This window comes from Hypanus sabinus, chromosome 30, assembly GCF_030144855.1.
Source record: "Hypanus sabinus isolate sHypSab1 chromosome 30, sHypSab1.hap1, whole genome shotgun sequence".
NCBI classification, from domain to species: Eukaryota; Metazoa; Chordata; class Chondrichthyes; order Myliobatiformes; family Dasyatidae; genus Hypanus; species Hypanus sabinus.
In genome coordinates this window covers 34,580,504-34,605,143 of record NC_082735.1, presented here as the reverse complement: position 1 = coordinate 34,605,143, position 24,640 = coordinate 34,580,504, and the positions used below count along the sequence as shown (strand labels likewise).

Genomic DNA, 24,640 nt, shown 5'->3' with positions numbered 1-24,640 from the left:
GATTTATAAAATTCTACAGGGAACCCATCAGGTCCAGGAGATTTCCCTGAGGACAGTGCAGAAATTGCAGTAGATATTTCTTCTAATGACATAGGCGCATTGAGTTTGGCTTTGAAATCAGATGAAAGTGAGGGGATATTCAGATTCTGTAAAAATTAATCAACAAAGATATTGTCATTCAGAGATTCAGAGGAATAAAGCCAAGAATAAAAATTTTTAAATGCGTCATTAATTTCTAAATGATCCGATGTAAAGTCTCCGTTCTCCTTCCGGATCTTTGTAATATGTTGTTTGGCTTTGGAACGCCTCAGCTGATGGGCTAGGAATTTACCAGACTTATCCCCATGAATGTAAAAGCGACTCTTGCTTTCGAGAAGTTGGCGTTCGACAGGTTGAGTGTACAGAAGGTTAAATTTAGTTTGGTGTTCAACTCGCTTCTTGTATAATTCAGGGTTCTTAGTTTGGGCATATATTTGATCCAATTCTTTAATCTGGTTAATGAGGTCTAATCGATCTGCACGGGATCTGTTGAGATTTGCTGTGTAAGAGATTATTTGCCCCCTCAGATATGCTTTCATGGCATCCCAGACAATCTGGGATGGCACTTCAGGTGATGTATTAGTGTTAAAATAAAAGGTTATCTGATCCTTAATAAATTTTTAAAAATCATCATCCGATAGTAAAGTTGAATCAAACCGCCAGTATTTATTCCTCTGAGGGAGACCAGGCAAATTCAGAGAGAGAGTAATTGGGGCATGGTCAGAGATCAGTATACTCTGATAATCACCAAGAGTGGGCAAATGGAATAAGTTGGTTATCGAGTAAGAAATAATCAATTCTAGTGAAGGTATGGTGAACGTGTGAGAAAAAAGAATAATCTCTCACCGTAGGATGGAGGAAACACCATATATCAGAGATACCATAATTAGAGAGAAACGATTGGATAGCTAAGGCAGATTTAGTAGGTGGTCTAGTAACAGAGGACGATCGATCCAAATTAGGATCTAACCAACAATTAAAGTTACCACCCAGTATAAGAGAGTATGAGTTTAAGTCTGGTAGTGAGGAAAAAAACCATTCAAAAAAATTAACATCATCAAAGTTGGGGGCATACAGGTTTGCTAGTGCAACTTTAGTGTTATATAGTTTGCCAGAAACAATAATAAAACGGCCATTTATATCAGATATTTTATTACGGAGTTCAAAAGGAATATTTGAGTTAATAAGAATGGAGACTCCCCTAGCTTTAGCGGTAAAGGATGAATGAAAATGCTGACCCGCCCACTTTGACAGAAGCCAGGAGTTATCAGAACAACGAATATGAGTTTCTTGAAGGAAGGCAATGTCAGCTTTGAGCTGTTTGATATGTGAGAATACCTTCCTCCTTTTAACAGGGTGATTCAATCCCTTTACATTCCAGCTCACGAATTTAAGTGCACTCGCCATTATCGATTACTAATGCATAAAAGGCAGAAGGCATATAAAAAGTCAAGCAGTACAATAGCAGTCTGGGAGCAGAGATGTAAACATAGATTCATAAAATCAAAACATATACATGTCCTGAGCAATAAAGAGATATAATATATACAGTGAGTGATGTTGGAACTAGAAAACTCACCCCACCCACACAACCCAAAACTAGACGGCTACCAAAACAAGTAGCTAGCTCTGCCAAAAAAATTAACCCAAATACAACTTCCAGATCTGTGTCATTAACAGCAGTTCCATGTAAATACTATAACAAATAGTAACTAGTTTATGCACTAGAAAACATAACTACAGATTAGAACACCTTCTGCAGGAATATAAAACTTAATACAGAGAAAATCGGAAGAGGACCAAAACTAACCTGCCAGCGAAAAAATTATAGAAGAATAAAGTAAAAGGAAAAAAAAAGGATAAAAAAAAAGGAGAGGAAGGGGAAAATTATAAATTCAAGATGAGTATTTATCAACCATTTACAGAGAGGAGAGAAAAAAATTCAGAGATTAGAAAAAAGGGGCGAAGAAAAGAAAAAAGTATAATAAAATAAATAAATATAAAAAGGAGGAAAAATAGATCGGCAATTAAACTGTGAACCAACAAACAGGAAGGCCTTCACTGAAGACTTCAAACCTCCAAAACAAGTTAAAGTCAGTTGTAGAACTCTGTAGATAAAGTTGTACAAGAATAAAAAATAGATTACACACACATCAAATCCAGGGAGAGATTGTCAACAGCCCTTAGAGTTTCGATGAATAATGTCTGAATGATTCAAGTAAAGTCTGAGTCCAGAAAAAGTAATTTTACTACGAGAAGTACTTATCCGCCATTTTAGGTGGTCCAATCGGGTTCCAAAGATGACTGGATATCCGGAAGACTTGCCACAAATGCTTCAGCTTCCTTGGCTGACTTAAACCATTTGTATTTCCCAGTGTTAAGTTTGATTCGTAGATCAGCAGGGGAACGAAGCGAGGGTTTAAAACCACGATCAAAAAGCACTTTCATTGCGCCTTTAAACTCAGCGCGCATCTTTAAGGTCTGGGGTGCAAAATCTTCCACAAAGCGAATGGTTGTATCCTGGAAAATAAAAGAACCTCTGCAACGTGCCTCCACGATCAGACAGTGTTTTACCTGGTATTGATGGAAGCACAAGATTATTGGTCACGGGCGGGAGCCCAGAATTCCGGCGGGAACATGGACCCGGTGTGCCCGTTCGAGCTCAGGCGGGTTCGGAAGCAAATCTTTCCCGAATATCTCACAGAGAAACTCGGCGAAAAACTTCACTGTTGATCCCTGTTCGGTGGCCTCTGGCAATCCAAGAATTCTAAGATTGTAGCGTCTGCTGCGATTTTCGAGATCCACCGTGTTGAAAAGGAGTTTGTTACACTTTTCCTCTAAGCTGGAACAGAGAGTCTCCAAGTATCGAACACGACTTTCTAAATCTTCAGAAGTCGAATCGATGCGAGATAAGTGTTGGGCATGTTTGCCCACCTTGTCGTTGATCCGATCAAGTTTGTCCTCCAACTGTTTGAAAGCGGTTTTAAATTCCTTTAAAATTTCGTCTCAGAGCTGACCGAGCACAGCCAGGGTCTCGTCTGAGAGAGCCGTAGCTTCCTTTCTCCCGGATTTAGAGCTCTTGCTAGACATTGTAAGTTAGATGTGTTCACAGGCAAGTAAGAGATACCGAAAAAGTTCCCAACTAAGGTTTAAAAAATGGAGACATTTAGTGCAAAGATAGCGACAGTAACGGAACAAAAGTTCGGAGCAGCTAAGCAATCGCCATCTTACCGGAAGTCCTCCTCAATTCTGTTCTAAATGGACTTCCCTCTTGTCTGAGGCTTTCCACTCTGATCCAAGACTCCCTATTATAGGAAACATCCTCCAAATTCACTCTATCCAATCCTTTCAATATTCAACAGGATCCCCCTCATTCTTCTAAACCCCAGTGAATACAGACCCAGAGACATCAAACACCTCTCATCATTAACCCTCTCATTCCCAGAATCAGTCTCACGAGCCTCCTCTGGACCCTCTCCTATGTCAGCATTTCTTTTCTTAGATATGGGGCCCAAAACTGCTCACAGTACTCCCAAACACCATCTGACCAACACCTTATAAAGCCTCAGCGTTACATCTTTGTTCTTTTATAGTTGGTCCTCTTGAAGTGAATGCTGATGTTGCATTTGCCTTCCTTACCACAGACTCAACCTGCAAGTTAACCTTTAGGGAATCCTGCTCAAGAACTCCCAAGTCCCTTTACACCTCTGATTTTTGAATTTTCACCCCGTTTAGAAAAAGTCTACACCCTTAATCCTTCTACCAAACTGCATGACCGTACACTTCCCTTCACTATATTCCATCTGTCACTTGTTTGCCCATTCTCCCAATCTGTCTAGGTCCTTCAGCAGACTCCCTGTTTCCTCGACACTACCTGCCCCTCCACCTACCTTTGCATCATCAGCAAATGTGACCACAAAGACAACCATTCTGCGATCCAAATCATCGACAAAGAACGTGAAAAGAAGTGATCCCAACACTGAACCCTGTGGAACGCCACTTGTCACTGGCAGACAAGCAGGAGAGGCCACCTTTATTCCCACTCTTTGCCTCCTGCCAATCAGCCATGCTTCACTCCTGTTTTACATTCCCTGGGCACCTTTCAGACCTCGGAAACGTGGACGATCCCAACTCACCCATGCCAACCAAGGTGCACTCCTGAGCTCGTCCCACTTGCCTGCATTTGGCCCATATCCATCTAAAGCAGGGGTTCCCAACAGACATCTTGCTTGATGGTATTGGTCCATGGTCCCTGCTCTAGACCTTTCCCATTCACGTACTTAAACATTGTAATTGTGCCTGGCAGCTCTTTCCATATATAGACCGGCTTCTGCATGAAAAAGCTGCATCTCAGATCTCTCTTAAATCTTTCTCCTAGTTTTAGACACCTACCCAACCCAATCACCCTAGGAAAGAGATTGTGACTATCCATCGTATCTATGTCCCTCATGATTATATAAACCTCTACAGGATTACCCTCTCTCTCTCTCTCTCTCTGAGGCACCAGGAGATAGTTTCAACCTATCCAGTCTCTCCTCATAACGCAAGCCCTCCAGTACAAGCAACAGTCTTGTGAGTCTTCTACGTGTCATCTCTAACTTAATCACATCCTGCCTTCCTATGGAATGGCAACAGGAATGTGCATAATACTCCACGTGGTCTCACTGATGTCCTGTACAGTTGTACTATGACATTCTGAATCTTGTACTCACTGAGACATCCAACAAAGGCAAATGCGCCAATGCATCTTTCTCATCACTTTGTCCCCCAAGGTTTCTCCGTTCAAGTCCTGCCCTCGGCGAACTTCTGAAATGTATCACTTGTCACTGACTTACTGTCCATTTAGAGCAGCCATGAAGCTCCTCCATCTCTGTCGGTGTTCAGGGCTTCCTTCATCGTGTCAGTAGCTTCCTCTCGGTTCTCACTACTGTCAGCCATGCAAGTCCCGGGTGGGGACTCAGGTACATCATCCCACTCAGATGTAGGATTCTTCATTGCTGTTCCCGTGACAGTTTTGTTTTACCAGTCAGAGTAAAAATTAGCCCTGAGCTGAACCCCCGAACCTGGAAAAGCAGTGGACCACTCTTGGCCTGGCCTTTACCCTCTGATCTGTTTGGCATGGGTGACCTTACCAAAAGCCAAAACATAAAGCCCCGACTCCAGACAACATCGCTCTCCAGATCACTGAGACAGGCAAGTCTCCAAACTCTGACAGGTTGTGGTCTCTTGGAGGACTTTGCACCTGTACAAGTTAAATTCCATCTACCACTCCTTTGTCCACTTTCCCAGTTGATTTAGATCCTGCTGCAATCTTGGACAATCTTCTTCCCAGCCAAAGCACCACCAATTGTGGCATTATCCACAAACTTACTAATTATGTTTTGTACATCCTCAACTAAATCATTAATAAATAGATCAAACAAGAGAGGACCCAGCAGGACCCAAGCAGCACACCATCGGACACAGCTCTCCACTGCTACCTCTGGCTTCTTCCAGCAAACCAACCTTGTATGTGGTTTATTTATTTATTGAGATACAGTGAGATATAAGCCCTTCTGGCCCTTTGAACCACGTCACCCAGCAATCCTCCAACTGATCCCTAGCCTAATCACTGGACAATTTACAAAAACCAATTAACCTACCAACCGGTACGTCTTTGGACTGTGGGAGGAAACCCACATGTTTACGGAGAGAATGTACGAACTTCCCACAGACAGCAGCGGGAATTGAACCCAGGTTACTGGTACTGTAAAGCACTGTGCTAACCACTGCACTACTGTGTTAGCTAGGTCACCCTGGATCCCAGTTGATCGCACCTTCCAGACCAGCCTAACATACAAAATCTTGTCATAGCCACGTTAAAGTCTACCCCTGTCCTCACCAATCTTCTTGACAACCTCTTCAAAAAAAAAATTCAAGAGGCATAATTCCCCACACAAAACCATTTTCTATTCATGACAGTGTAGCTTAACTCTTGATAACAAACCGACTATATAATACCTTATCAAATTGATCTGCAAATCCATAAAGATCACATCGATCATATTTCCCTTCATGGACTCTCCGCTACTTAAATAAAAACTCTATGGTATGACATTAGTCAAATACGATTTGTCACCAACACACTTACATTGGCACTCTCTCACCAGCCACAACTGGCAATCCTGTCCTGATTACTGTGTTTAGAACTTTCCTCATCAGCAAGGCTACTCTGGTGTGTAATTACTGGGTTTATCCCCACATCCTTATAGGGAGGGAAAATAGTGTACCATTTTCAATTTCCCAGCCCTCTGTAGGGAAGGTTTTGGATGGGACACTGGCAATTTCTCCTTTTCTCAGAAACTTCGGATGCATCACACAGTAGGAGAGTAATTGATCCACTAAGTGCAGATGTGCTTTCTGCTTCAATCAATTTTTAGCCTACAGTATGTACAAGATGTGATCTTTCTCTGTTGAGATTGTGTCTTTTCTATTGATGATAACTGATATAAAGTACGCATGTAGTTCCTCAGCCACTGTATGCCTCAGTGAGTAGATTTCCTTTCTTTGTGTGTCTGACACAACTCATTTTTCTTTTCATAATCCATTCCAGCACGTCTATGACTGCATACAGACTCCCGTTAATGTTTGCTGACCATCTTTATTCAGGCTCCCTTTTTCCTCCACATTTACTTTCTTACTTCCTCTCCGAAGAGGACTACAACCTTGTTGTGGTTTGGAGGCCTGCATGCCTCAATGGCCTGGAGAGCTATGTTAACCAGAGTCAGGGTTTTAAAGCTTTGGCTCTTGTTAGGGTCACCATGACAGACAGGTCAAAGGTTAGAGGCCAGACTACAAGTGGTCCACTGGTCCTCCAGGTTCAGGGGTTCCGCTCAGAGTTAACAACCCTGACTGGCAAAACAGAATTGTTTCAGAAACAACAGTGAAGAGTCCATCTACAGCTGAGTGCGACAGTATTCCTGAGTCTCCACCCGGGACTTGCATGACTGACGGTAGTGAAAACCGAGCTACACAATAAAGGAAGCCCTGCATGTCGCCAGAGACGGAGGAGCTTCATCGTTGCCTTAAACGCCATCGGCATAACAGGAAGTAGACAGTAGAGTTCCCTCTGAAGTTTCTGTAGTTAAGCCATTTTCTCCTTCCGATTTATCAACTACAGGTTTAATTATTGGAATACATATGTTTCTTAAGTGTTTTATATGCATAGAAAGGTAAAATATATACTAAGACAAACGTTTGACAAACTTGACGCTAAATAATACCGGATATACTTGTTCCAACTTACATATAAATCCGACTTAAAGCCAGACTCAGGAACGGAACTCGTACGTAACCCCGAGACTGCCTGTACACAATTATCATATTTATTTCTGCTCTTTTTTATTCTCTTATCCATTTTGCCCTCAGATTTCCTCTTGGGAACGTGAGAACACAGCTGAAAAATCGCACCTTCAAAAGCCTTCCATTGGTCAATTGTTAAATTCTTGCAAGCGACCTACCCACTCACCTCCACTCAGGGCCTCAAACAGTCCTCCAGGTGAGGCAACACTCCACATGCAAATCTGCTCCCAATGCAACCTCCTCTGTATTGCTGAGACCCGACATGAATTGGGGGACCGCTTTGTTGAGCACCTCAGCCCCATCTGCCAAAAGTGACCAACATTTTTATTCCCATTCCAACATAAAGGACCATGGCCTCCTTTTGTGCCACAATGAGGCTACGCAGTCTCAGGTTTGAGAAGCAATGCCACATCTCATCTGGGTAGCCTCCAACCTGATGGCATCAAGTTCTCTTCCCCAGTTAAAAAAAAAAGTTCCCTCCCCTTCTCTTCTTCTATTCCCCATTCTAGCCCCTTAACTCTGCTCACCTATCACCTCCCCCTGGGTTCCCTCCTCCTTCCTTTTCTCCTATGGCCCTCTCTCCTTTCCTATCAGATTGCTTCCTTTACCCTTCCCACCTTCCCGCTAGTCCTCCTTCCCCTCCCCTCAGCTCTTTACTCTGGCATCTTACCCCTTCCTTCCCAATCCTGAAGGGTCTAGGCCTGAAACATCGACTGTTTATTCATTTCCATAGATGCTGCCTGATCTGCTGAGTTCCTCCAGCATTTTTGTATGTGTAACTTTGGATTTCCAGCATCTGCAGAATCCCTCATGTCTGTAATTAGAATTTTGCCTGCCAAGGTTTGAATCCATTTGACCTGGGCCTGATCTGTTATTATCCCATTGAAGCTGATTGGCATTTCTACAGTTGGAATTTTACCTTGGAGTGCTCTATAACCTCTTTCAGGACCATTCTAAGCCTTGCTATGTGGTAATTGCAGTTTCCTAAAAGCTTCATTGATACTTGTTCATTTCTCAGAGCCAAGTTCAGCAATGACATCCACCATTGGGTAGAAACGTTCCTCAGCATTTCAGAAACTTCCTCCCCCCACACCAATGTTCCCTCTAATTTGTAATGACCAGTGTGCACAAAAATCTTGTGCTGGGAATTTTTTTGCATAGTGACAACATGTGCACACCAAATTTTTCAGTGTAAGTAAACCTGAAGCTATTCTAAGGATGACAACTTTTTGTGCGCAGATTAACTTCCTTCGTGCACTAGTAGCAAAAGATGTGTGCACTCACACACACGCACACCTTAGAGGGAACAATGTCCCACATCTTTTAAGCTCTTGTATTATTGCTACTTCAGTATATATCTGTATGGTTAAAGCCTCTATTTATTTCACAATGGTGTTAAAATTTTGATGTTCACTAATCTTCCCTCTAAAGAGAGAGGATGCACTATAAGTGTTTCCCATCTTTTTCTAGCTCAATGCCCCCCCAAAGCACTGACATACTTACTAATGCCCCTCTAGGGACAATATACTTTCTGCACCCCCCTAGTGTAAAAACGTGTCTACATGAGAAAAATGATTCTATTTTAAATGCTTATTTGTCTTTAAGCCTAGCTTACACAGTATCTGTGCATTGTACAGCAACTTTGATATCGATACTTGAGCTTGATGGTTTTTAGAAAAGTTGAAATATCTGGTTCAAGTTGTGACAGCAGAAGCCTCAAGTCCCCACACATAACACTGTCCAAGCAGTTTCTGTTTCTTGTGAGTATGTGGTTCACTGCACTGAAGCCTCGTTCAACAAGGTAGGAGGATAGAAATGTAATGAAGAGAAGTTTAGCTCTTCTCCAAAGACCAGGAAACTTTGTATACCAGTATAGCCACATACCACAAAAGCCAGCATTTTTGAAAAGCATTTTTGCTGCTTCATCATTCTGAATTTCGATAATTTCTTCTTGTAAGCTCTCTTCCTGTTCATCCAGCTTGCAAAGAAAGCTGGTTAATTACCCAGTCCAGAATTTCCAGTTCATTCAAAACCTTGAATCGATTCTGAAAATCCTTCTTCAGTAACTGCAGGTGTAAGCAGTACTCTTGCAAATCATCATCTGTGAAAGAGAGAGCCATACTTCCCATGCAGGGAAACTGTGAGAACATTCTTCTCCCAATGTTTTACTTATTATTTCCACTTTTTCAATAAAAGTGGACACTGCATTTTTTGCCTGGATTAAATTCAAATTCTCACCCTGCAGTTTCATATTTAGAATGTTCATTTTGTCATACATATCAGCTAGATATGCTACATCTCAATGTGGAAGTCCAACGTGTTTCACAAGCTCTTGTTGACTTTGAGCTAAAATTCAACCATAGTGTCAAAAAGATCAAAGAAATGTTTTGAGCTGCAGCCTTTTGACAGCCAACGCACTACAGTGTGAAACAAGAGTTCGAACTCTTCACCATCTTGGCAAAACTGGCAAAATATTCTGCTATTTAATAGATGGGATTTAATTTTGTCGATAGCAGATATTTCAAGAGTCATCCTTGACAAATGTCGCTGGCTAAGGTTTTTGAATGCAAGATGTTGATGATGAATTACACAATGTATTGCAAACAGAGTTGGATTTTTTTTTCATAAATGTCACCAAACCAGCATGGTGCTCTTTCTGTTGCACAAAGCATCGTGGTTCTAATTGAAATATTTTTATACTCAATATTCATATTGAGCTTGTTGTAAATTGGCTCTCCATTGATTGTTTTTAACTTTTTACAAGAGAATCTCTTCATTAACTTTTCCATTTTTGATAAACTGTACATATGCCATTAATAATGCCTTGTTGTCTCACAGTTGACTCATCCAGCAGTATCTGAAATACTGTTTTTGTAGCCCTGTATATAGTTGATACTCAATGTCTTCACTCATTTTGTCAATACGAGCTACAGCTACTACTCAGAGAAATTGATTTTAAAATGCAGGTATCCATTTTGAGAACATTGGTGAGCACTTCTGATACAGCAGGCATTAATAATCTTTCACCAATTGTATAAGATTTTCCACGGTCTGCTATCATTTTGGAATTGTTATAAGAAGCAATGAGACCACTATCAAGGTCATTTTTAGCTTTCTTGGCAAATGACTCGAGCGTGTAACACTTTTCTATTGCTTCTTTTACCTTTTGGAACTGAGTATCATCATAAGTAGCCTATCCACGATGTCTTTCTGCAATTTTGATGTTATCATGGCTTCATTAGACAGCACAGTATTGAAGTAAGACACATGGGGGGAGGGGATTGCTGATCTGATGGGGACGGTATAAAATCACACTGCAGATAAATAACATTGTATTGACGCACTTTCTGTAGTTTCTGTTTCTTGGCAGGATTAGAATTCAAAGCTTCATCACCTTCAGATTCTTAGAGATTGTGCTGTACATATTTATCCATTATTAATTGGGCTAAATTAAAATTAAAAATTAAAACAAACTGGGAATGCCTATTGGATGTTGATGACGCCAGTGAGTTGACACAGGTGGAACGATGGCAGCGAGACGAAGATGAAGACAATCACAACAGCGAAAACTACATTGACAAGGATTCAGATTGGAACCTGAATGTTAGTTGGGTTAGAGCTGGTGCTCGGCAAGCTACCTTTATACTCTTCCAGTTACCACGATTGACCAATCACATAAGGTCTCATAATCCCCAATAATGGTTCTTGACCGGTCACTTTGAACACAAGGGGAATCCTCTGGGTCAGCAAAGTCACTGTTTGTTTCCAGCCAGCGTTGTACCATTGCACGGCCTGTTTTCTGTGTATCTGTAGAGAAAGTTGAGAGGGTGTACTTGACTTACCAACTGTTAAATTGCATGAACTCATTCCAGGCTGCAAGGCAAGGGGAATTATTGGGCACCCTGGCTGCTAATTTATGCATCCCCAATAACATCTGTTTGGTTGGTAGGGTTGGATGAGATTGCAGAGATTCAGATGCGCTGTGACGATGAGTGCTCACCGCCTGCAGAGCTATGGTTCTTCCTGTGTCCCAGTGCCTCATCCTTTTTTCGGAAGTGCCTGCTCTACTGACGGTCGGTCAGGTCTTGTGCCTCGAGTTAGGGTGCCACTTACCCCCCCCCACTTCTATTTCCCCTAACACCCCGTTAGGACACATAACCTGTATTCCCGTTGGGAATCACTGCTCTATGATCAAAAACAATCTTTCTCTGTTAAGTGAAGAACCAACGGAGGGTTGCTATTTATTTATTTATTGAGAGATACCAGTCAGGGTCAGGTGAAGCCATGGGAGCAGGTGGTGAATGGTCGTATGAGCAGCCGGTGCATAGCACAAGTCTTGGTTATGTGACGAATGACACCAGGCAGACAATCTCTGAGGAGTATTGATAATGGCTGGGGTCACTCATCTTGCAGCAGTAAAAGTAAACCGCTTCTGTTGAAAAATTTGCCAAGAACAATCATGGTCATGGAAAGACCACGATGGCCCACACAACACGGCACGAGATGCCAGGGGTAAGTTTTTTTTTAACGCAGAGAGTGGTGAGTGTGTGGAATGGGCTGCCAGTGGTGGCAGTGGAGGTGGAAGAAATAGGGTCTTTTAAGAGACTCCTGGATGGATACATGGAGCTTAGAAAAATAGAAGGTTATGGGTAAGAGTATCCAGAGATACCGGTCACATGATAGATGCACTGCCACCTGGCTGGTCGGAGGACACACCACATGCCAATCAACATGGTGCACTGCCACTTGGCTGGTCGGAGGGCACGCCACATGCCAATCAACATTTGGTCCCTCCCAACTAATCAATGCACACCTGAATTATTGGTCACCTTAATTGGATTGTCTTGCCCAGCTCCATGCTATAAAAGGTGAGACTTGGCCCTGGCTCGCTCTCTCTTACAGACCACCTCATTGGAGGTAAGTGCATTGATTTATGTTTGGGAAGGTCTATCGTTTGTCCTGGTAAGGGAGCCGCAGCTATCCAAGGTCAAGGGGAATAGCCGTCGTAGTGCTTTTCCCTTGTTCTTTGTATGTGTAACTGTACCCTGTCCCCACACCGCTTCCTGTGTATTGTAGTTGCTTGTGTTGACCTGACTTCCCCTTGTAAATAAATTCCTTATTATTAAAACTGTGTGTGTCCAGGCCTCTACTGTTGAGACTCAAAGAACCAGTTATTTTCCATCACAACAGTAAGCCTAGGTAGTTGTAAGGTAAGGACATATTCGGCACAGCTTTGTGGGCCAAAGGGCCTGTATTGTGCTGTAGGTTTTTCTATGTTTCTAATATCAGGACAATTTACGTTTTTGAACTGTAATATCGTGGCGGTAACCACTCTGCCAACATAGTGCCCAATAATTAGTAATTAATCAGTAACAAGGTCTGAGCACATTCCACATGTAGTCTCTCATGCTCAATGGGATAGCTGGTTACTGCCTCTTTGCCCCGCTGTATTCTGAAGGTACAGTTTGTGTTAAGCTTGTGTGCCATTGAAAGTAAACCTACATTATACTTGTGATGTATGGTGTGATCTGAAATCATAAACTGTCTCTGGTTTCTCTGATCCAGTGAACTCGGTTAAATCACAGAATCCCTGGAAGGGCTCTACCTCTTATTCAACACGGACTGTTAAGTGAAATATGTCAGCCAGGTAAGTCAAACCTGTTTTAGCCAGTAGATCTCCAGTGAATCAGGTCGGGACTGTGAGATTCCAGCACAGCTGATGCAAAAGATATCAGTTTAAGGTACAAAATCCCCAACAGAAAAGTAATTCATCCACTGTTGATCAGAAAAATTAATGAGAAATCAAGAGGTTTATAAAGTTACTAGAAACTAGCAGGCTTGAGCATTGGGATCATTTTAGAATTCAGCAAGGAGAACCAGAAAATGGTAAAGACAAAGAAGAATATGGTTGTAGACTGAAAAGAGGGTGAGATCATTTTAGAATTCAGCAAGGAGAACCAGGAAATGGTAAAGACAGACAAAGAAGAATATGGTTGTAGACTGAAAAGAGGGTGAAAAAAGTAGGCCAAGAGCTTTTACAGTTCTGTAAGAAGGAAAAGAAGGCAAAGGGCAAGAGTGGGCCCCTTAGAGATGAACTGAACTTCCATAGACGATACACAAACACTATGGAGTATATTAAAACATCAGGGCACACAGAAAATAAGAGAATATAATAAAGAAACTGGTAGATTTGAGAGCTGCTAAGTCCTGAGAATGTGTTGATTCTCATCTGAGAATTTTGAAAGATGGCTTCAGAGACCATGGATGTTCTGGTCACCATTTTCCAAAATTGTCCCCGCCCCTACCCCGCTGAATGAGGAAGAGAGAAAACAGGAGAATGTCAGCTTTAATGTCTCTGATATAGAAAACTGCTGTCACCTATATTGAATAATATCGAGTTCTTCGAGAACGATGACGAATAGAATAAAAAAAGGAGAAATACCGGATGCAGTGCACACAGATTTCTGGAAGGTTTTCAGTAAGGTCTGCACAGAAAGGAGGTCAAGAAGGTTAGAAGTCAGAATTATGGGTGATAGAATGACATAGACAGGATTGGTTATTGGACAGAGAGCAGAGAATGGAAATAAACACTCTTCTCAGAATGGCAAGATGTGACTGGTGGGACAGCAAAAGGTTGGTAGTTTAGCAAATATTCGTGATCTATATCAACAATTTGGCTGAGGAGAAAATACCATTTGCTAATTTAAAAATTAAGCTGGATTGAGAGCACAGAGAGATGTAAAGAAGCTTCGAGAAAAGGGGGTTTAGACAAGCTGAATGAATAAACAAGAATGTAACATCCTGAGACCGGGGTGCCACGGCAGTGTAGCTGCTAGTGCGACGCTATTGCAGCTCGGAGCGTCGGAGATCGGAGCCCAATTCAGATGTCACCTGTTAGGAGTCTCTGTATGTCCTCCCCAGAGAATGCGTGGGTTTCCTCCGGGTACTCTGGTTTCCTCCCACAGTCCAAAGACGTACTGGTTAGTAGTAGGTTAATTGGTCATTATAGGTTGCCCTATGATTAAACTAGGGTTAAAATCAGGGGTTGCTGGGCAGCACACCTCTAAAAGGCCAGAGGGGCCAACTCCATGCTGTATCTCAATAAACAAACAAGGCAGATGGAATACAATGTGGAAAAATGTAGTTCATCCATTTTAATCCAACTATTAGAAAAGTAGGCCAGTTGTTAGATGGCAACAGATTGGGTCGCATTGATGTCAAAGGAACCCAAGTGTGCTTGTATACAGGTCACTGAGCACTAACACGCAGGTGTAGTGAGCACTTGGGCAGACAAATGGTACTTTAGCATTTATTATGAGAGGCTTGAGTACAGATGCAGGACTGTGATTATGATACCCCTCCTGCTGCATTCTATAGAGCTCTGGTATCTAGTTTTACCAGAAGTTCAGGAACACAGTTTACTACAATTGAGGCAACTAGAGGCAATCAATGTACATGTCCAGAGAATAAATTAAACAGTAATATCCCTCAGTAGATGAAACACCTTGGTTCAGAAGGTGAAAGGACTCCATCTCCAGTTAAATTTATTTCTATCCAAATTCCTGAAAGACTTGGAAACTCATTCAAGTCACAGCATGACTGACTGAGAGATGGGAAGCAGTAAGTATTCTAGCTTCAACTGTTGCCTTGATTTGATGAAGATGAAATAAAGGCAATAATTACGGACAATCTTTGTAAAAACTTAAATGATGAAGGAGATTGCAACCGCTTTATGGTGAATCTACAATCACCAACCCAACAGTGCACAGCCATGGCTTCATATTTGATCTTGACCAAAGCTCACATCTTACCTCGTCTGGCAACTAAAATCGTTAGATCATTACAGACACTGGCTCTGTGGTATCCGGCATCCTAAATTCAAGCTTCAACACCAATATGCAGCAACGTCTTGTGTCATGGACGTTATGGATAGAGGAAGTCAGCATGGGAATGGAAACCATCGCACTGGCTGGGAGCACTCTGTGGACTTGGATGTTCATTCGAAGTCTTGACGACACACACACTTATTACAGAGGTGCGTGTTCCACTGTCAAATTGCTCAAGGACTACCCTCACGTGGCAACAACCTACAACTCAACTAAAATAAGCTTAGACAGAGAAGACTGTTTGGATTCTAGAATATTAAGTTTCATAGTGGAATTCTATGTAGTGTTTTCAGTAGCAATGCACAGAAAATGCTGGAGGAACTTAGCAGGTCAGGCTGAAAAGAAACCCTGGTGAAGGCTCTCGGCCTGAAATGTTGACCGTTTATTCTTTTTCATGGATGCTGCCTGACCTGCTGAGTTCTTCCAGGTGCGTGTGTGCGTGCCTGTGCGCGTGTGCCTGTCTGTCTGTGTGGATTTCCAGCATTAGTTTCTTTATCGTGTTACTGTTTAGCAGGGGAAGAGCACGAGACCCCAATGTATGTTTTCACCTAGGGAGAACTTGAAATCCAGAAAATAAAACTCAATAAATCACAACCTCCTAATTGGATAGAAATTGTTAGAGATGCTGATCCTTAAATTTGCCTTTCAAGCTGATGGCAGGTGCATGGACTGCAATGCGATGGGGCTGCACTGTGGATAGTGCAGCTATCTTACAGACCAAGTGGCCCAGGTTCAATTCTGACTTCCAGTGCCGTGTGCAAAATATGCCCTACAGGACTCTCCCCCAGTGCTTCAGTCTTATCCCCCCCCCCCCCACAGCAAAAACAAAATTAGCTGTAGTGTAGCTAGTTAGTGGAAGGATCACGTAAATATCAATGGGTAGGTTAATTTGCAGGTTGAGTCAGTGGCGAGGAAGGAGAATGCCCTGTTAACATTGTTACGTACTCGTGACACATGACAGTGGTGCCCTTGTCATGTGACTGGGGTTGAAGCTGTACTGGTCTTCAGGTGATGGTCTTGTGATGGTGGAATGACATCATTTTCCCACCAGTAGAGATCATGTAATGGGTTTTTTTTTTTTTTACAGGTTATAAAAGGTAGACCCCACCCTGTGAGGAGGGGCAGTTCATGGCTGGATTTGCCAGGTTGACTTCATGCCACTGCGTGTTTTAAGTGATGACACAGTTTAGTTGAAGGATGAAGTTTTTATTTAATGCCTAAAGTTTAAGAGGTCATTGCCTGCAGGTTCTTTATGATTCTGCTAGTTCGAGAAATTAGTGGAGAGTGAAGATTGGAAGTTCGGAAGTTAAAGATCGAGGAGAATCGCTTTCTACGGTGAAACGGGGCCGACCTTTGTTTGATCCTTATTTGGAAGGATTTCGTTGACTATCTTCGTGTTAATCCCTGGGTTTACCAGAAAACCAGAGGATAGTGTGGAAGGAAAGGTCAGTGCCTTTAAGCCGTTCTGTTTCGTAAATTCTTCGTGGGAAGTTCGACGTCGAGGATCGAAGCAAGCGACGTGAAAGAGAACCTAAATCATCCTATAAAGTCTCTCCTTTTTAAAATGGACCGTGAGCATATCGAACTTTTGGCAACACCACTTTAAAGAACTGTTTTTGGCAATGCCACTTTTAAGAACTGTTTTTGCAATATCACTTTAAGAACTGTTTGGGCTGCCGCTCAGCAGCTGTTTCCGGTTACGGTAGTGTTTGTTTACTTTTGGGGGGTTTGTTTTCTGTGTTTAATAAACGTGTTGTTTGTTATAAGAAACCCTTGCCGAACTCATATATTTATTGTTGCCTGAATACGTAACAACATTCATTTCAACAGGACTAGAATATAAAAGCAAGGATGTAATGCTGAGGCTTTTTAAGGCACTGGTGAGGCCTCACTTGCAGTATTGTGAGCAGTTCTGGGCCCATTATCTAAGAAAGGATGTGCTCCCATTGAAGAGGGTTGAAAGGAGGTTCACGAGAATGATTCTGGGAATGAAAGGCTTATCATATGAGGAGAGTCTGATATTTCTGCACCTTTACTACCTGGAATTCAGAAGATTGAGAGGTTTCATTGAGATCACCCATCAGATGTTGAAGGGCCTCGATAGAGTGGATGTGGAGAGGATGTTAGTCTACGACCAGAGGGCACAGGCTCAGAATAGAGAGACATCCATTTAGAACAGAGATGAGGAGGAATTTCTTTAACCAGAGAGTGATAAATCTGTGGAATCCGTTGCCACAGGCAGCTGTGGAGACCAAGTTATTGGGTATAATTAAGGCAGAGGTTGAAAGGTGCTTGATTAGTCACGGCATGAAGGGATACGGGGAGAAAGCAGGTGATTGGGACTAAGAGGGAAATGGATCAGTCATGATGAAATGGCAGAGCAGACTCAACAAGGCAAAAGGCCTAATTCTACTATATTTTAAGGCACATGTGAGAGAGATAGGTTACGAGGAAATAAGCAGCAGAAAGGAATTGATAGGAAGAATCCACAAGCTGGCATAGGCTTGATAGGCATTGCCTCCATCGTTCTAATCGGGAAATATGTAATAACAAAGCAAGAAGTGTTGTGCATTTCAGAGCAGATTCTTAAACACAATGTAACCCCAACCAGTCATCTTCCTTTTCATTCCCTCAATACCCTTGACCACTCTGTCCATTCCAATCTCCCCCAGTCTCTTTCACAACTGCTGAGCCATCTGCCTCATTTCACTTCTACTCAGAGTTCACCAGGGAAAAAATGTGATCAATTTCAATTTTATTATAAATACAAGTTAATTAAAAAAAATCAATAATTAGATGGCATTCTCTGTACAGGCAATACAATAGAACACAAAATTCACATAAAAACACTTTAAAATATCACATTGCGGTAGAACACACTGGACTGGCAGTAAGTTTTGTGTGTGTAATCTCAATACAATATGTAGAAAGGCAATGATAGTTCTGAAGGCACAAGCAGGATCCAAGGTTTCCCAGAACCTAAACCTCACCAATACTTTCCAACAACCCAACCCTTCTCATTGGCTTTTCCTTTAGACCATTCCACTTCAATCCCAGACAACAGATCAATTGCTGAGGAGAATGAATATTTCCCGTGTATTTTATTGTCTTTTGGTCACTGTGACCCACAATAATAATTATTCCGTAATCCCATTTGAAGCAAAAGATTAAAGCAGTAACTGAATTAAAAGGCAGCCCTCCTGCAACCTTGGCCTCAATCTTTTTGTTTGGCCTTTCAGCATAAACTCCTATTTCTTGTTCCTTTATTATAAAAGCACCCTGACCAACACCCTCAGCTGCTACACCTTGCGTATAAATACCTGCTTTCAATGCTCCACCTCTGTTTATTCCAAGAGCATGATGCTACTTGTAATTCACAACAATGAGATGCCCCTCTTAATTAATTAAGCTGGAGGCATCTGGTGATCTTTAAAGTGAGTCCAGCGCAGATCCTTCACAACACCCACACTTTTGTAGACAATCAGTCTCCGAAGGCTTAGCATTCTCAGCCATGCGATCGCATGCACCACGTCACCGAGACGTAAAGACTCCCACGAGCCGCACCTTAGCTTCCCCTCATGCTCAGGGTGAAGTCATGGGGTGAGGGGGAATGGATAGGTGCACGAGGGAAGGCGGAGTCAAACACGACAGGCAGGGCATTCATTCATTTCATTAGGGGTCACATCCTACCAGGCTGGCTTCTGTTTTCACTCCCTGAGTAACACTATGCTGGCCCCCAGTCTCTTGTGTTGTATCTGGGTCCAAGAAGCCACGTCTGTCAATTAAACTAGGGAATAATGAGAAAAAGTAGTGAGCAATCTCAATCTCTGCATTAATGGACAAATCAGAACACTTGCTATTATACTCAAACATTGTAATTTACTAATATAAACTTTATACAAACTTAAGATGGCAAGGCACAAACTGGCCATCAAGGGTATTACACTGAAAGTTTGGCCTTGTACTCCGAACTTCTTTTGCAGCCAATGTCACGAAGGTAGTACAGAGAACAAATTTGCCCACAATTTGGTATTTTATTCAGCAGTTCCTTTAATTAAACAAACATTAAAAAGTACTTCCTGTTAGAAATCTGTCTGATGGATGGCATGGTAGCGTAGTGGTTACAACGCTTTACAGTACTCGTGACCCAGGTTCAATTCCCACAGCTGTCTATAAGGAGTTTGTACATTCTCCACATGACAACATGGGTTTCCTCCAGGTGCTCTGGTTTCCTCCCACAGTCCAAAGATGTACCAGTTGGTAGATTAATTGGTCATTGCAAATTATCCTGTGATTAGGCTCAGATTAAATTAAGGGATTGCTGGGTGGCACAATTCGAAGGGCCAGAAGAGCCTATTCCTCACTGTATATCAATAAATAAATGAAATTATGCATAAACATACTAGCATGTATGCACCTCACATTCCAAACTAAGGACAAAAGCATTTGCTATCCACAGCCTCATGACTTGGCCATAGATGTGGCACAGCAGACTTGAGTCATTAGGGTTTAGCGAGATAGAAATGGGGTAGGGGAAAAGTGGGTTGAGGGAGGGAACAGTGAAAATTTGTGTCTGACAAAGGTGCACAAGAGGGACACAACAGAGGCCGGAATGAATAACAAAAAGAAATGAAAAGAGAGAGAGAGACAAATGTAGGTTTCGGATTCAATGTCAGTTTAGTATCACTGGTACAAGTCATAAAATTTGTTGTTAGGTAGCAGCAGTACATTGCAATACAAAGAAACTGTAAACTACATTTTAAAAGTTAAATAAGTAAATAGTGAATGGTGTCCTATTCCTACCTGGGTGGCATTGGTCCACATAACACTGCACAGCAGTTAGTGATGATACTGTTGTAACTGTAGGGGTTACTGCTTTCCTCTGAGTGCTTACTGGACCATGACCCTTTAATCTATTTCAAAATCAAAAAGAGGATCATTGTACAAACTGCAGAATCATAACCTAAATATTTATGTAAGCAATTTATACTCTACACTTGAATTTGTCTCTAATGCCATAGCAGAAATTCCAATCCTGTATAATCCCATCTATTAATTCACTCCAGGACACACAACATCATCAACTTCTGAGTGAAGAGAGAGGAGTATGGAGCTGATTTTCCCCTCTGTTTTAGAGCCAACCACACACAGCAAATACACTCCCTACAGTATCAGCTGTTCCCAGATCGGGTGCAGCACAAAAAAATTAGCAAGTTTAGATCTCTTATTAATAGTAGTGTGCCTGGAAGCATTATGGTTCTGTAGGAGCCATGTGTTCTGTGTTGTATGTTTATTATGGTAACTAGAGGGTAAACAGCTTTAAGTTCCTTGGCACCCACATCACCGAAGACTTCACATGGTCTGTACACACCAGCTGTGTGGTTAAAAAGGCACCACAGCACCTCTTTCACCTCAGACAGTTGAGGAAGTTTGGTATGGGCCCCCAAATCCTAACAACTTTCTACAGGGGCACAATTGAGAGCATCCTGACTGGCTGCATCACTGCCTGGTTTGGGAACTGTACCTCCCTTAATCGCAGGGCTCTGCATGCAGAGAGTGGTGCAGACAATCCAGTGCATCTGTAGTTGTGAACTTCCCATGATTCAGGACATTTACAAGGACAGGTGTGTTAAAAGGGCATGCAGGATCACTGGGGACCTGAGTCTCTCCAACTACAATCTATTCCAGCTTCTACCATCCAGGAAGTGGTACTGCAGCATAAAAGCCAGGACCAACAGGCTCTGGGACAGCTTCTTCCACCAGGCCATCAGACTGATGAACTCACATTGATTTGAGTGTTCTCTACATTACAGTGACTGGTCTATTTATTATAATTATAAATTACTATGATTGCACATTTAGATGGAGATGTAATGTAAAGATTTTTACTCATGAATGTGAAGGATATAAGAAATAAAGTCAATTCAATTCAATAGTCCCATCAGTGGGGGCATGGTAGAAATGAAGGGAATAAGTTATGTATTCATAGCTATTTCATGGCAGTTTGTAGCTTGGGACCGCAGAGCTCATATCTTTGCTGACCCCCGAGATATCACTTAACAATGTTTAATTGTATGTTTGCTAATTGCTAACAAAGGAACTCAATAAGGATTTTGACTCTTTGGGACAATCTTTGGAGCCAAGGGCATGTCACGCATGTTTAACAACTCTGTCTGGGGTCGCAGACTGGCGGCAAATGTTCTGTTTTGATTTTAGATCAATTTTCTGCTACTACAGGTTCAGTTACTGATCTAGAGGTACACTTAAACCCCACCAATGACAGCTAAGAAATTTAGATTCAAGTAATTCAATAAATCTGTAATTACATAAAACTATGACTTTGCTGCAAAATCTCATGTGGCTCCCCAACGCCTTCAAGGAAGGAAATCTTTAATCAGATCAGGTCTCAAAGCAATTTCCATCTCGTTGCTTGACTCTAAACCCTTCAGCAACCCTCTAAATGGTCGACCAATCCTCTCGGCTCAGACGCCCATTTGGGATGGACAGTAAATATCAGCCTCTTCAGCAACATCCATATCAAATAAAAATTAGACTGCTGCAATTCTACCACTACTGTAATAATTCAGAGCGTAACATCAGCTATCCTCATGGTTTCTACAAATTAAAGTGAAATTAACAGCAATTTTGTGCTGAAAATTAAGAATCCATCTAAAAGTTTCTAAAACAGGGGTTCCCAATCTTTTTTATGCTACAGTCCCACACCATTAACAGAGGAGTTGGGAACCCCTGCTCCAAAACATTGTGAAATGAAACAGAAATTAGTTACATTTCATAAACACTCCCTCTGATTAAACTGGCCTCTGTCTTCACTGTCTTTGATGGTTCCAATGACTTTCAACCAAATTAATAGCAAGCCTAAAGATTTCCTCTTGCATATTCAAAAATAGTGTGGTTTACAATGTCCACTGTTTTTTGAATGTAGTCAAGCAAAGACTAATTTCTCTTGTAATTCAAAGTGAAAATTATTGTCACTTTCTACATTAGAAAATTCTATTGAATCCACTGCTCCTTCCACTATTGTTCCAGTCAAAACAAATACAAATTATTCACTTAACTCTTCTTCCTTTTAACACTAGTTTACAGCAACAGCTCTATTCCAAGCTAGTGGAGATCGTCAGTCAGTGGAAGACATTCGATCTAAGTATATAAGCTATCTTATGTATTCATATCCATCAAGATTTTTTTATTATTGTTATTTTTTGTGCTGCATCAGATCTGGAGTAACAATTACCTTGTTCTCCTTAATACCTGTGTACAGGAAATGACATTAAACAATCTTAAATCAGATAACTCTCTTGTCAATCAAGCACGATAACCACACTGTGCTAATTTTAGCACTCTGCCTGTGATTAAGTTTAGGCAAGTATTCTCCACACTAATTTTCTGCAGAAATTAGTGTTTCTATTGAGGGAAGATGTTCTTTCCTTTGTTTTATTAAGTATCGGGTTTTTTTTGTTTGCTATACAAGTCTTGGTTGAGTGTTCAGTTGTCACACACTGCCATGCCTCTAAATCACCAACTCACTGCTAGGAAGGTTGTGTTGGCTGCATTTCTCAGGAGGAGAAATGCACAGAAAACAAACAAACCTTACAAGGGAGAAGGGTAGGAGGGAGATGAAAGTAAGAAAGAGAGGGAACAAAATTCAACCACAAAAGAGACACAAGTGACTGGCAGAGTCAGAGATGAGGGGGGAGCACTGTGTACAGGAGAGATCCTCGGGACCAGAAAGTGAACACTTGGGAAAGTCAAAGGAGGTGGCCCACAATAGTACACGAGAGACTCTAGGAAAAAATAGAAAAAATCTTTAGAGAAGGGGAGGGGGTGGAAGAACATGGCAACATGGATGAGGAGGAGGTGTCAAGACAACTCATAAGGTGGGGGGGGGGGGGGGGGAAGAAGCCTGACAGGGAAAAGCTCTCACATGAAGGAAGAAACAGGATAAAGAGAAATCAAAACATTTCTGAGTACAGAAAAATGCACCAGGCTAGTGGAGCTTATGTTCTCATTCAGGGAGCAAAAGACTATTAACCCTCAAACAACAAACTCCTGAACCAGAGTGGATAATATCATTCACCCCAACACTGAACTAAATCCACAACCTATCAAGGACTCTAAAATTCATGTTCTCATTATTTATTTATTTTCTATTTGTATTTACACAATGTCATCTTTTACACATTGGTTGCTTGTCTGTCTCTCTGTATAATTTTTCATTGATTCTATTTTTTTTGGTACCTACTGTGAATATCCACAAAAAATTGAATCTCATGATAGTATATGGTGACATTATGTATGTACATTGATAATAAATTTACTTTGAACCATTTAATCCATTTATTTGATGACAGAAGTAACCTCCATGGGACAATGAGAGAGGTCACACTACAGAAAGCCTGACATCAGTTACACCTTGTTCACATCCAACAGCACTGCTGTACTTACGTCTTCATTTGTTGTCAGGTTGGAGGCCACCAGGTATGTGTGAAACCCTGAGAGACCCAGAATGGACCAAACTGAGAAAAAACAAACCACCAGCTCAAGTGCGGTAAGTGGAGTCAAGAAAAGAATATTTTCAATGTTCAAGAAAAACTCTTCAGAATCCTAATAAATCACCATTTGTTAGGGGAGGGGTTAAGGGGGAGGGGGGGTTGATAATTTTTTTTCTTTCTGTAACTTATTTGAAAATTCAATAAAAAAACAATTTTTAAAAATAACAAATCACCATTCCCTAACCTATGCGCCACATCCAAGCACACCATCCCTCCACAGCACCCAGATTCTTTGGGTCTGATTTGCTACCCTCTTCTGCTTAGAAGCTGACTCTGAGGTTTAATTTTTGTTGTTTTGTAGTATTACCAACTACTTAATGGTACAAAACAGAGGAGACTGATAAAGCCCTAAAACCTCTCCCATACTTTGTTCTACAATTAATCCCAATTGCCCAAAAAACCTTCTCATCCTCCAAGAAGAACATTAGAGTGTGAAAATGTACAGGGTGCAACATGCCAGTTTTAATTTCCTGATGATGGGGGGGGGGGGGGGGGGAGAGATCTGTATCACTTTGTTCATATCCACTTCCAGAGAAGATGAAGCACAACTTGTATGGTTGAATGATAATTAAACTTAATTAGAAAATTAATTTGCAGGCAGCAAGCCAATTCCCTTCAAGTTTTCTACTCTAATCTCTTGCAATTCTTGGTTTCACTGGCAACTATCAGCGGATTTGACCCCCTCTTCATTGATCCTGGTCTGGCTTTATTTCCCCATTACTGACTCCTAAATATCCAGGTAACAAATGGTGTACATCGTTGAAGAAACAATCATGCTTAGAATTGCAATAAGGCATTGCGTGC

General features: G+C 41.6%; 1 protein-coding gene across 1 annotated transcript in view; it reads right to left on the bottom strand.

Annotated features, from left to right (window-relative positions):
- Nucleotides 1-24,640, bottom strand: part of zdhhc18a (zinc finger DHHC-type palmitoyltransferase 18a) — a 61,126-nt gene that overhangs the window by 19,949 nt on the left and 16,537 nt on the right. Inside the window, exons 5-7 of the mRNA XM_059954682.1 lie at nt 23,730-23,800; nt 20,070-20,179; nt 18,957-19,053 (exon numbers count right to left, since the gene is read on the bottom strand). Coding sequence (XP_059810665.1) covers nt 18,957-19,053; nt 20,070-20,179; nt 23,730-23,800 — 278 coding nt within the window. The remainder of the gene's footprint in view (nt 1-18,956; nt 19,054-20,069; nt 20,180-23,729; nt 23,801-24,640) is intronic.